The sequence below is a fragment of the Budorcas taxicolor genome, chromosome 9 (genome assembly GCF_023091745.1).
Source record: "Budorcas taxicolor isolate Tak-1 chromosome 9, Takin1.1, whole genome shotgun sequence".
In the NCBI taxonomy this organism is placed as follows: Eukaryota; Metazoa; Chordata; class Mammalia; order Artiodactyla; family Bovidae; genus Budorcas; species Budorcas taxicolor.
In genome coordinates this window covers 61,241,425-61,255,117 of record NC_068918.1, presented here as the reverse complement: position 1 = coordinate 61,255,117, position 13,693 = coordinate 61,241,425, and the positions used below count along the sequence as shown (strand labels likewise).

General features: G+C 42.2%; 1 protein-coding gene across 1 annotated transcript in view; it reads right to left on the bottom strand.

Moving 5' to 3' along the window:
• ENPP1 (ectonucleotide pyrophosphatase/phosphodiesterase 1) overlaps positions 1–1,491 on the bottom strand; it is a 71,343-nt gene extending 69,852 nt beyond the window's left edge. Inside the window, exon 1 of the mRNA XM_052645631.1 lies at positions 1,252–1,491. Within this exon, the coding sequence (XP_052501591.1) occupies positions 1,252–1,491 (240 nt within the window). The remainder of the gene's footprint in view (positions 1–1,251) is intronic.
• Positions 1,492–13,693: the final 12,202 nt, after the last annotated feature.

Genomic DNA, 13,693 nt, shown 5'->3' with positions numbered 1-13,693 from the left:
TATGATGCAAAATATATCTTGAGATAAAAACATTATGTGGTTTGGACACTTACTCTTTGAATCTTAGGCTTATTTTTAGGTACTAATTATATGACACCATATCTTTAGGAAAGTTGGTTCCTCAAAGCACTGTATCATCTCCATGACACCCAAAACACAGTGAAAAAGGAAAGTTTATGAAAGGAAAGATTTCAAATATCAGAAAAGATGTCCTCCACACTGCATTGTCCAATCATTAAACGTTAAGTGACAATATAGTTTAAGGCACACTCTACATGTAAATGTCACTGCCACATAATACAATAAAATGACTACATCTCTTTGTGGTTTTCAAATTTACTTCCTCACATACATTGTTCCACCTGACCGTCACAATAACCCTATGTGATGCACATGGAGATGATGTCCTCATTTTAACACTGAAGAAACTGAGGTTTGGGGAAAGTTATAGGAGGCCCCAGCAATTAATAAAGGCCATGAAAGCAAGAACCCAGAATTCTGGGTCCAGTACTTCCTGCCATAGATGTAGAAGGGAAAACCACCCCCACATTTCCTGAAATTGATTGTGGATCCTGCAACTGTACCAGCGAAGTGGCAGAGGACGAGTGGGTACTTTTGTAACAATAAAAAATGTGGTTGGAAGAATGGACGACGAATCATAAACACTTCTTCACATTCAGGTAACATGAATATTGACGGGGTTTCTGAACAGCTGCAAAGAAATTCCTAAGCAAAGCCAAGAGAAAAAGTACTTTCTAAAGTTCCTGATACAACTTAAAGAGCTCTGTTACATCTTTCAAGTGGAATCGGTTAATACAAGGAAAGGATCTCCCCAAAGAGGTAAAAAAATTAAATTGAAATTTTAAATTAAAACAAACAAACAAACACCTTGTCGATCATCCTAAAACCAACAACTTTCAGGCTAGTCATTTTTCCCCACGAACGACCTTGTACTCTCTGGGGGAAAGCGGTGGCATTTCCAAAGATCACGATTTTTAACAGCATGGTTTCATAAACAGGTTCCTTTGGAGCATCAGTAATATCAGCGAGAGTGAGCTATTTCCCCGAGAGGAAGAGAAGGCTCGGTGGAGATGAGCACGGATAAAAACCCGCAGAGGAGAGCCAAAAGGCAACGAAGAACGGCACACAGCTTGTCTCTCTCCGGGCCCCGGGTGCTGACCGCACGCTCGCAGCGCAGGAGCGGGCGCCGCCCTCCCCGCCCTCCCGCGCGCTGGGCCAGCGGGGACCTACCAGCGAGAGCACTTTATAGGTGTTGGGGTCCTTGGCCGGGCGGGCGCGCGCCGCCTTCTCCAGCGGCTCCTCCCCCAGGTCCATGGGGGCCAGCAGCGACGCGGCCGCCTGCGGCTCCCCGGACCCTTCGGCGGCGCGGCCCGGACCCGGGTCTCGGCCGTTCCCCGCCAGGCCCTCTCGGGGGCCGCGCCCGCCCTCGCCGCTGCGGCTCCCGCCCCCAGCGCAACCGTCCCGCTCCATCGTGGCCCCGGGCGCTCGGGCCCCGCCGCCCCGCCGCGCCTTTAATAGGCTCCGCGCCGGCCCCGCCCCATCCCGCCCGCCGCCGCACCCGCCCCTCGCCGCCAGACCCTTGGCTGGGCGCCTGCCCAGCGCTGCGAGTGAGGGGAAAGCAACTCAACGCCCCGGATTATTTGGCTTCCTGTCTGATTTCGGGCACTCAGCGTGTCGGTTATTTTGGGTCCTTTACGTGGGCGTGTCTTCAACCTCCCCCTCCAAGCCTTGCCTACCTCGCGCCTCAGGCAGCGTCCGAACACTTGCAGGAATCGCCTTGCGTAGCCTCGCGGCGCGGGCTGGTCTGGAATTGCAGAGTGTGGTCTGCAGAGGGCATGAGATCATCGGGCCCCAAAATAGAGCGGGTGGACGGAGAGGATGCGGCCAGCCTGTGCGGCTTCTCAAAGGCGGGAGAGTGGGGTCGGGACTGACCTCTGTGTTTCTGGATGGACAAGCAGAGAGACTATAGGGTACAGCGCGGGGGGTGGGAAGCGACACTTCTACGTAGAAACACTCAAGAATTCCCTGAATACTTAACGCTGCTCAGGACTATCCAACCTGAAAACACCTGATTTTACAAATGCAACAACATATAAGAGATTTAATTTTCTGGGATTTTCGGTGTTGGGGGTGGGGCTGCTGCTCTTGTGAAATATTTATTAGTAACTTTCTACATCGAAAGCTTTATAAAGTGTCGGCGCTGCGCTATCCTGAGGTTGCTGCTGCTACCAAAAAAGTTAACATCTGAAATACTTTGATACTTTGTTTCAAACTAGGACACGAGCAGTAGGCTATAATTCTTGGTGGATTTTTATTCACCTTGATTCTACAGCTTTTACACTTCCTTGCTCATCAGTTAGGGAAACCGCAAGTGTGCAGCCACGTGAGTTTTGCTTGTCAAGTGGAAAACAGTGACTTTCAATACCAGAGCTGACGTTAGTGAACAAGGAAAGTCATAGAATCCAATATCAACTAATTTTTCAATTCATTTTGATTTCAGGAATATATGCAAATATATTTTTAAATAAGAATGGATGCTACGATATAAAGTGTTTCTTGTCCCCTTTAAAGTAATTATCTTGGGACGCTTTCCATTTAGGTCCTTTGATTCATTCATTCATTCAATAATGAATCCTTCAGTTCAGTCTCTTGGCTTTCAACAGTGCCAATGGCCTCCAAGATCAAAGATGAACAAAAGTATATCTTTCCCAAGTGGCTCCCAGTCTGATCCAAGAGGCTGCTGCTGCTGCTGCTAAGTCGCTTCAGTCATGTCCGACTCTGTGCGACCCCATAGACGGCAGCCCACCAGGCTCCCCTGTCCCTGGGATTCTCAAGGCAAGAACACTGGAGTGGGTTGCCATTTCCTTCTCCAATGCATGAAAGCAAAAAGTGAAAGTGAAGTTGCTTAGTGGTGTCTGACTCTTTGCAACCCCATGGACTGCAGCCTACAAGGCTCCTCTGACCATGGGATTTTCCAGGCAAGAATACTGGAGTGGGGTGCCATTGCCTTCTCTGGATCCAAAAGGAGAGGGCAGTAAACAAAAAACTAAAACCCAAATCATAGATGCATAATAGGAACACACATAGGATATTATGACAGCTCAGTGGAAAGGGTAACGGACATCTGGAAGAAGTAAAGGCCTCAAAGCATGATTGAGCTCTTTTTTTCCCTTAATTACCTTTGAGTCAGCTTACAAACCAAACCACCCAAGAGAAACAGGTTTCACTATTACATGGTCGCACATATTTTTCACCCCAAACTTGGCTCTAAATTTTCCTTTGACTGTTCCCAAAAGTCAGATTCAAGGTCAAAGATTTACTCCATGGAGACTGGTCAAATGAGTCTCAGATCTTCTAAAAGCACCACAACAGAAACATTCCCAATAGCTTTGAACTTCGGAAAACAAATGCAGTAGGTGTATTGTCTTCATCCCAAGTCAACAAATTATTTTAAAGACTCGGCCCATTGGTGGAGGGGACTGCATGGTCATGGACTCGAACATCCAGGACCAGCAGGAACATAAAAGAGTGAGGCAGCCCCCTGAATGTGAGTTTGTACCCTGTCAAAGGTGGTGGCATTTACTTAGCAGGCTAGTGTGCCCACTGTGGCCAGATAGTCAGATTTTTCAGGAGAAACAGGAAATTTAGATGTTTGTGAATTCTCCAGATTACAAAATTTTGTTTATGAAATTCAGAAAAACAATTTCTTTAAACCACTTTCAAGGCCAAACAAAATGTAAAAACACATCTGCAGGGTGGGCCTGGCACACAGGCCACCAGGATGTGGCCTTTGCCTTATGCTCAGGCCTCGCCTAATGCCAACTGGGACTTTTATGGGTAACTATAAAAACTCCAATTGAAACTCTAAAATCAGAATAAAACTGGATTGAGCAGGCCGCCTCATGTTGTTTAGCCACAAACTGAGTGATAGACAAGTCTTGCCTCCATCTTGCTTATATGCAACATGATATGAGGGATAGCCTCAGACACCAAAGTGCAATAAGGTCAAGAGACATAAAACTGCAACAAAACGCCTCCAGTTAGTGTAAAAGTGAACAAGCAATATGTCATCCTTAGTCCTAAACTCTAATCTAGGATGGCAGTAAGGATGAGAGGATAAAATATAATGATTCCTCAGGTTGTACTATACAAAAATATGTGAACACTCCACACGCCCGAAGTACAATAAGGTCAAGAGACAAAACTGTAACAAAACTTCTCAGTTAGTGTAAAGGTGGGCAATCAATGTGTCGTCCTCAGTCCTAAACCATTCTGCCTTGAATGACTGAGGATTCTAGTCTAGGATGACAGTAAAGATGAGAGGGTAAGATTTGATGATTCCTTAGGTTGTATTGTACAAAAATATGTGAACACTCCCCTGGGTGCCTGGAACTCTGGGGTGTGAATAAGACCAGAACACCTAGCGCAGCCAACTTGTTATCTGTGTTTGGAACTAAGGCCTCTCGAAATTGAGAAACAACTTTTCTCAGTTTTTAAAAATGAAATATATGATAGAGTAATTATTTTAGCAGCTGCTCCAAAGCTTCTCCAGCTGAAATCCCTCCAGTTCTCCAGTGAAACACGGAAGACATCTAGGCCAGTCAAAAATGAAAAAAAACCACAAGTCTCTTTCATCTTTATGAGATGTTGAAAAAAATTTTTTCCATGACATTAATTCATTTTTAAAGCTTTGTATGACATCCTGGTTTCTCTTCCTTTTTGTAAATGTGAGAATATTCCCCCTGGAAGAAGCTTGGATAACAACATGACTTTGTACAGAGTACAAGAACTCTCTATGCCTTGGTTTCCACACTTACAAACTGGAGTTACAAATAATACATAAAATCACACTATCTCTAAATGTCAATAAAATAGTTTACATTTCTCTAACTTTACATAAAAATTTAAATGGATCCTTTCCATATTTAAATCACCCAATTCCTTCCCCTGTAAGAGAGAGAATTAAATGCATTAATTTTACATAAATTATGCATGATTAAAATACTTAAATATGATTTAACTACAAATGATTTAAACATAATCTAAGCATAATTTCTGGGAAGATTTGAGAGCCCCTACTGGATATGCATCTATGAAGGGAGAACCCAGGGTATCAGGAAGAGATACTGACTCCTCTGGGATGGAGGAAAAACACCTCATTGTCAGTCAGGTAATAAAATCAGAAAGTGAATGCAATTAAGTCATAGAAACTGTGGGAAAATGGCAAGTGCAGACCCCATCTAAAGGGAACTGCAGTACAGTCTTCACTTTCTGGTTGTCTACAGTCTTTGCTGAACTTCCCTGTTGGCTCAGAGGTTAAAGCGTCTGCCTGCAATGCAGGAGACCTGGGTTCGATCCCTGGGCCAGGGAAGATCCCCTGGAAAAGGAAATGGCAACCCACTCCAGTATTCTTGCCTGGAGAATCCCATGGACAGGGGAGCCTGGTGGGCTACAGTCCACGGGGTCACAAAAAGTCGGACATGACTGAGCGACTTCACACACTCACACACACACACACAGTCTCTGCTACCCCTGTTCCCCACTCCATTGTCTCTTTTGTACCTCATTTTGAACGAAACCTGGGGTTGCCAAATAATCTGAATTCAAGCCTGCCACTCCAGTGTTCTTGCCTGGAGAATCCCAGGGACGGTGGAGCCTGGTGGGCTGCCGTCTATGGGGTCACATAGAGTCGGACACGACTGAAGCGACTTAACTGCAGCAGCACTTGCTACTTGTTTTCTCTATGCCCCATACCTTTTTTTGTCTTTCTGTTTCTTCTTCACTTCTTTAAACTTCTGTTTGAAATGTGTTTTATTATACCGTGGTAAGTCTTCTGTTGAATTTTAGCTTTTCTAAAGTTATTTTCTTGGTAGTTGCCCTAGCAGGGCTTGCCAGGTGGCTCAGTGGGTAAAGAATCTGCCTGCAATGCAGGAGATGCAGGTTCGATCTCTGAGTCAGGAAGATCCCCTGAAGGAGGGCGTGGCAACCCACTCCAGTATTCTTGCCTGGGAAATCCCATGGACAGAGGAGCCTGGTGGGCTACAGTCCACAGGGTCACAAAGAGTCGGACAGGACTGACTGAAGCAACTAAGCAGGCACGCAGTTGCTCTAGTGGTTATAATAGAGTGCTGCTTTAGAGCGCGGTTGGTAAATGCCTGACTCATCTTCTTGCTCCAACAAGGCTCAGGAGACCTTCAGAGTTGATTAAATTCTACCTCAACTCATGGTAGGGCTGCAACCACTTCTGAGTACAGCCACCTCTTCCATCCAAACATGGTGTAAACAGTTGGCTATCTGAGTTGGGGTCATCTTATCTCTGACTAGGGCTTCCCAGGTGGCTCAGTGGTAATGAATCCACCTGCCAACACAGGAGACACGGCTTCGATCCCTGGGTCGGAAAGATCCCCTAGAGAAGAAAATGGCAACCCACTCCAGTATTCTTGCCTGAAAAATCTCATGAACAGAGGAACCTGGTGGACCACAGTCCATGGGGTCGCAAAGAGTCAGATACAACTGAACGAGTGAGCGGTAGTGACAAGTAAGTATCCTTGACTGTAACGCCCACTGGAAAACTCTACCGGCTCTCAACTGAGGTAACTTTGGCATCCCCAGAAGGCAATGAGACGTTCAGTATTGCTCCTTTCCTACAGGAGAGCCAGTGAAGGCTCAGAGTGCTACCTCAGATTCTGACTGGCCATGATGTGTAACTGTTTTTCATTTGGAAGAAGCCCTTTCCACGTGGAGAGGGGAACATTCTGCCAACAGAGGCCCAATCAGAAAGTAGGGTGGAAGCATTTCTGCTTCAGGCATTCTGCTCAGCCTACCTAACGTTTATCTTCCCATCCAGGATTTCAGCTCACAAAAGGTCAAAATGTCATAAAGGTGTCTACCAGGGCACTTCCCTCTCCCACTTCTGTTTCCACGCTTCACAGAATCCGAGTCAACTTTGTCTCACTGCAGTGTAGCAGGGATTTTTATCCATCATCTGCTGAGTTCTATATTCCCCTGGTTTACAGTACACTGAACTTTCAATTCTTTCAGGCCTCATTCTTAATTTGTTTGTGGGAACTTAAGAAATTTAGAAATTGTTTTCTCTCTTAACAATATCTGTCTTTAAAATAGGTTTTACAATATATATCTTTGAAGGAGATGTTGTAACTATATTTTTGCAGTTGAAAACTGATAAATCCTTTATCTTTGTATATTATTTGTATAAAATATGTATATATTTGTATATTAAGGCATAATAAAGCCAAGGCTGCCTGGCTTGGCTTTATCTTCCTCTCCCATCTCTGAGGCAGGTGGAGAACTTTAGTGGCCAGGTATCCAATCCTTCAGAGAGGAAAAAAAATCATTTAATTCATCATTCTTTTGACAGTTGTTATCCATTTTAACACCTACAAGTCATATAATCACATATAACATGTATATAGGAAAGATGCTGACTTTTTTTGATTCATTAATATAGGGTGTCTCATTTTTTCTGTTGTTGTGGTCAGCAAAGCTGCTTATTTAAGTGTGATCGTGGAAAACAGAGGACCAAGTCTGAGACAAACACTTGGCCTTCCTTCTCTTTCATCTGAGAGAACATTTGCTACAAATATACAACTGTTGCAGGATAGGCTAAAATCTGGGAGATGGGAGGAATGTTGTAGCTGTGGACCCCAAAGAATAAGAATGTCCTCTTCCTCACTGTGCTGGTGGCATCAACCAGTTTGTCAGATGCATAGGTCTGGACCAGTGTAGGAAAGATCTGTTAACTCTCTCTCACTCTTGTGATTGAGACAGAGAGAGAGAAAAGCTTTTCCTCCTTATACCTTAAGATACCTGAAACCAAAATATTTTAAAAAACTGTATAAAAAGGGAGCATTTTATTTCATCCCAATATAAACTTCTAAAAGATAAAAATGTAAACATACACGCATGTATCAGTTCAGTTCAGTTCATTTCAGTCACTCAGTCGTGTCTGACTCTTTGCAACCCCATGAATCACAGCATGCCAGGCCTCCCTGTCCATCACCATCTCCTGGAGTTCACTCAGACTCACGTCCATCGAGTCGGTGATGCCATCCAGCCATCTCACGCTCTGTCATCCCCTTTTCCTCCTGACCCCAATCCCTCCCAGCATCAGAGTCTTTTACAATGAGTCAACTCTTCGCATGAGGTGGCCAAGGTACTGGAGTTTCAGCTTTAGCATCATTCCTTCCAAAGAACACCCAGGGCTGATGTCTTTTAGAATGGACTGGTTGGATCTCCTTGCAGTCCAAGGGACTCTCAAGTCTTCTACAACACCACAGTTCAAAAGCATCAATTCTTCAGCCCTCAGCTTTCTTCACAGTCCAACTCTCACATCCATACATGACCACTGGAAAAACCATAGCCTTGACTAGACAGACCTTGGTTGGCAAAATAATGTCTCTGCTTTTGAATATGTTATCTAGGTTGATCATAACTTTCCTTCCAAGGAGTAAGTGTCTTTTAATTTCATGGCTGCAGTCACCATCTGCAGTGATTTTGGAGCCCCCAAAAATAAAGTCTGACACTGTTTCCACTGTTTCCCCATCTATTTCCCATGAAGTGATGGGACCAGATGCCATGATCTTCGTTTTCTGAATGTTGAGCTTTAAGCCAACTTTTTCACTCTCCTCTTTCACTCTCATTAAGAGGCTTTTCAGTTCCTCTTCACTGTCTGCCATAAGGGTGGTGTCATCTGCATATCTGAGGTTATTGATATTTCTCCCAGCAATCTTGATTCCAGCTTGTGCTTCTTCCAGTCCAGCTTTTCTCACAATGTACTCTGCATAGAAGTTAAATAAGCAGGGTGACAATATACAGCCTTGACGTACTCCTTTTCCTATTTGGAACCAGTCTGTTGTTCCATGTCCAGTTCAAACTGTTACTTTCTGACCTGCATATAGGTTTCTCAAGAGGCATGTCAGGTGGTCTGGTATTTCCATCTCTTTCAGAATTCTCCACAGTTTATTGTGATCCACACAGTCAAAGGCTTTGGCATAGTCAATAAAGCAGAAATAGATGTTTTTCTGGAACTCTCTTGCTTTTTCGATGATACAGCAAAAACCCTCATAAATACATATGAAAAAATATAGGTGATTGTAAGAAATAACCTCATAGCTCCTGGTCATTCAAACAAACATTTTTTAGAAGATTGAATAAATGAGAGATAAAGTATGATCTTTCTTAATTTGTAAGAAACTTTATAATCATTTAAAGTTAATGATATTTTGAAAATTGCAGACAATTAAAAAATGACAACTCAATTCTTTCTATTTAATAAAAAAAGTTACCAGCTACTTACCAGAAATGAAAAAGCGTATTACCAAGAAAACATTCAAAGCAATGTCCTAACTAATAACAGGAGAACTGGCAATCAAAGGAATCTTATATTATCAATATAATAAAATTAGACAAAACATATTAAAAGTGTTTCTTCATCATATTAATAACAGGCAGCTAAGGACTGTTATAAGTAAGAGAAACAAAGTGAAGAATAAAAATTAATGAAATCAAAAACAGAAATAAATGAAGAATTTCAATGATACCAGAAGATATCTCTTTGAAAAGCTTAATAAAATTGATAAGCATCTAGTTAGACTTATCAGAAAGAAAAAGAGAAAAGTCACAAATTCCCAATATTGTGAAGCAGATGACACAAATACTACAGATTCTACAAGCATCAAAATGATAAGAGAATATTATAAACAGTTTTATGGAAATTCTAGAAGGGCTAAACTGTAGTGACAGAAAGCAGGTCTGTGTCTGCCAGGATCAGGATGGGAGGAGGAAACTGACTCTAACCAGGCACACAGGGACTCTCAGAAGTGATAGAAGTGCTCCGCATCATGATTTTTGTGCTTATGTGGCTGCAAATATCTATCAAAACTCCTTGAATAACAGACCTGAAATCAAAGCGTTCTACTGTATGAACTGTCCCTCAGTAAAGCTGATATTTAAAATTTTTTTTAAAAAAAGAAATAATGCAAACAGGGACATCTGGAAAAAGATGACGGGTCAAACATACACATTTACTTCCACTTGTCTCCTGAAACTACACTAAGCCAAAAGAGCATTTTTTGTTTGTTTGTTTTTTTAAGGCATAAATCCTCAGGGACAAAGAAAATTGGCAAGACATGACTAGAATTAAACAATAATTGGATGGAAACACAGATGGACACTTGATAAATGCTTTAGCAGACCAAAGAAAATTTAAACCAGAAGTAAAGAAAACCAAGATGTAACCAGATTTATACGTAAAATGGGCTACACCAGGTACTTCTGATAGAGGACGTGAAGGTAGGACTGAAAAAATGGACGAATTGGTTCAAAGTCTGTCTGAGAAATAGTTAGAGGGCCAGATCCTCTCCCCAGTTCAGGCAATGGTGACTATCTCTTTCCACTTTGTCAGCATAAAACCGGAGGTTTATTCTGTGGAGAAAATAAAACATAGCCTTTGGACTCTAGGACTCCAGAATAAAAAGGCATGAAATTACCATATTAACAGATTTGGTTAATTACTAATCACAAAAAAATATATTTAGTATGAAAGATAGATCACCACTGTGCACTGTTGTTGCTGTTCACTTGCTTCAGTTCAGTTCAGTTCAGTTCAGTTTAGTTCAGTTGCTCAGTCGGGTCCGACTCTTTGCGACCCCGTGAATCACAGCACGCCAGGCCTCCCTGTCCATCACCAGCTCCCAGAGTCCACCCAAACCCATGTCCATCGAGTTGGTGATGCCATCCAGCCATCTCATCCTCTGTCATCCCCTTCTCCTCCTGCCCCCAATCCCTCCCAGCATCAGTCTTTTCCAATGAGTCAACTCTTCTCATGAGGTGGCCAAAGTACTGGAGTTCCAACTTTAGCATCATTCCTTCCAATGAATACCAGGACTGATCTCCCTTAGGATGGACTGGTTGGATCTCCTTGCAGTCCAAGGGACTCGCAAGAGTCTTCTCCAACACCACAGTTCAAAAGCATCAATTCTTCGGTGCTCAGCTTCCTTCACAGTCCAACTCTCACATCCATACGTGACTGCTGGAAAAACCATAGCCTTGACTAGTTGTGTCCAGCTCTTCATGACCCCATGGAATGCAGCATCCCAGGCCTCCGTATCCTTCACTATCTCCCAGAGTTTGCTCAAACTCATGTTCATTGAGTCAGTTGATGCCATCCAACCATTTCATCCTCTGTTGTCTCCTTCTCCTCCTGTTTTCAATCTTTCCCAGCATCAGGGTCTTTTCCAATAAGTCAGCTGTTCCCATCAGGTGGCCAAAGTACTGGAGCAACTGTGCATACTGAATGCTAATCCATCAACCCCCTGGAACACACGTTTGTTGATTACTTACTGTATAGTAAGGACTGTACTAGAAGCATTGGATAAAGAAGAAAAACAAGAATGGTCCAACCACATGAGAAGCTCCTAGCCAAGTGTGGAAGCCAGAAGTATTCACTAACTGTAACTGTAATATAGTATGTTGAGAGCTACCAAAGGGTGGCATAATGTGCTGGGAGCCCATAGAAAGGTGCCAATCCCAAATTGGAGGGTTATAGTCCTATTGATTATTATCGCTTATACATCCTGTAGTCCACTTCAGAAAACCTGTTCACCTGAAAGCCACTAGAAAGTACAGCCCCACACAGCCTGGAACATGGCCCGGCTCTTGTGGTCACAACTGATTTGACCAGGTGCTTCACAGAAATCCAGCCTGTCCATTCACCCTGCTGCGACTGGGGTTTTCTCCATCTTGAGCGCTGAGGTTTGTTATCACTTGAGAATTTTGCAATCAGAGCTGAAAAGTCATCATGCTGAAAGAGCAGCTGACAGTGACCACACTGAACACTGCAAGGTGAGTCAGCAGAGGACTGTGGTAGAGACGGAGAGGGAAGCATGGAGCGGGCACTTGGAAAGAAGCAGAGTCAGGAAAACCATGAAGTGACTTCCTTATTTTCGGCACCCCCTCCCACGACGTCTGTGACCCAGCTTTACTTTACATATTGTCTTTGGATCTTACCTGTGGCTCTATTCTCAAGAATGCCCCTGATTTGGGCCATAATCTGATTTTAGTGGGTTCCTCTACTTTCATACTTAAAGGCTAGAACAGGGATCATGGAAACTTCTTTTATTAGTCTATAACATCCAAGGAAAGAGTTAGTCAGACAAAGAATGAGAAGGACGATATTTCAGGATTAAGGAGCCGTCCACATGAAACCCACAGGCACAAGAAAGTGTGCTTGCAATGCAAGCTCTGAAGTATGTACTGAAGCCCATGGCAGCGAAAGAGAAAGAGACCAGGGATGTACAGCTGGCTTCTAGGAACTGAATAAACAAAGTGATGGGGTGAAATAAAAGTCCAGGCATATCTTCAAATTGTATTTCTGCAACTCAAAGAAAGCTAAATAAGTTTACTGGAAAGTTTAACAAGCCAATTAAAAGACAGAATGAGCTGTGACATTATGGTTCCAATAGAAAAATTTATAAAAGTATTGCTGTGTGTAAATATTCTGTTTAGAAAATTATTTCAATGGGGAAAAGGTGCTTTCAAAATCTTCATTGTCTAAATTCATTTTAAGAAATTAAATGTAACAATGGGATGGTATTCAATCACAAATCTCAAACTTTCTATGTGGATCTAATATCAAGTAATTCTGAGTCCTTGCTGTTACCAAATTGAGAATCAAAATGGAAATCAACTTTACTCTAGCAGAAAAATAATTAATTATCCAGAGATCCCCATATTATAAAGATTATCATACTTTATTCTAAAGAAAACCAAAAGCCTTGAACTTGTCATTTCTATTAAAGTGTTCAAATTAAAAAGAACAAAATCAAATTTTTCCCCAAAAATGTATGAATAATTAACTTTGCTTACTTCTAGTCATAAGAATTGGTAAAATTTATACTAAAATTTTATTAATGAAATGAAATCAAACTGAATATATGTTTAATATGCATGATTACTAACTAGAAAGATTCTTCACATATTTTTGCATCTGAAAATGTGTTGATTTATTCTTTATTGATACACATTCACATGTCCACATACAGACATGTATCTTTATAACTCTGTATATTTGTATATTGTACTACTATAGGCAAGAATTCAACTATAAGAAGGAACATATTTGAAGGAGCGCATAACTTTTAGTTTCTGAAGTCACAATCAAGTTTGCAACAAACTGGAAATAATCAGCAAATAGATCTGCTCTGGAATGGGAACCAGCAATAAAATGTTAACTATCATTTTATTAAATGCCATCATATACTGGTCACAGTTCTGGGGACTTTAGTCATTCATTCACTTTTTTACCTGTTTATTCATTTACCCACAGAATATTTGTTGAGTCTCTCTGAGCCAAGAGTTATTCTAGGGCTCAGGATATATGGGGAAGAGTCTATCGGTCTTCTCAAAGAATTTGAGTCTAGAGAAGGGAGATGGATATTAATCAAGTTAGTGCTGAGAACTGGAAGAAAAAAATGATAATAAACACTATGGTAAAAAAAATAGTATAAGAGGGCAGAATATATAACTGGAATGTCTGACTCAGTCTGTAGCAGGAGTGGATCAATCTGTAGCAGCATGTGGTCAGCAAAGGATTCCCTGAGGAAGAAATGCTTGCATCAAGGTTTGAAAGATAAGGAAGAGGTATTAATAGAAA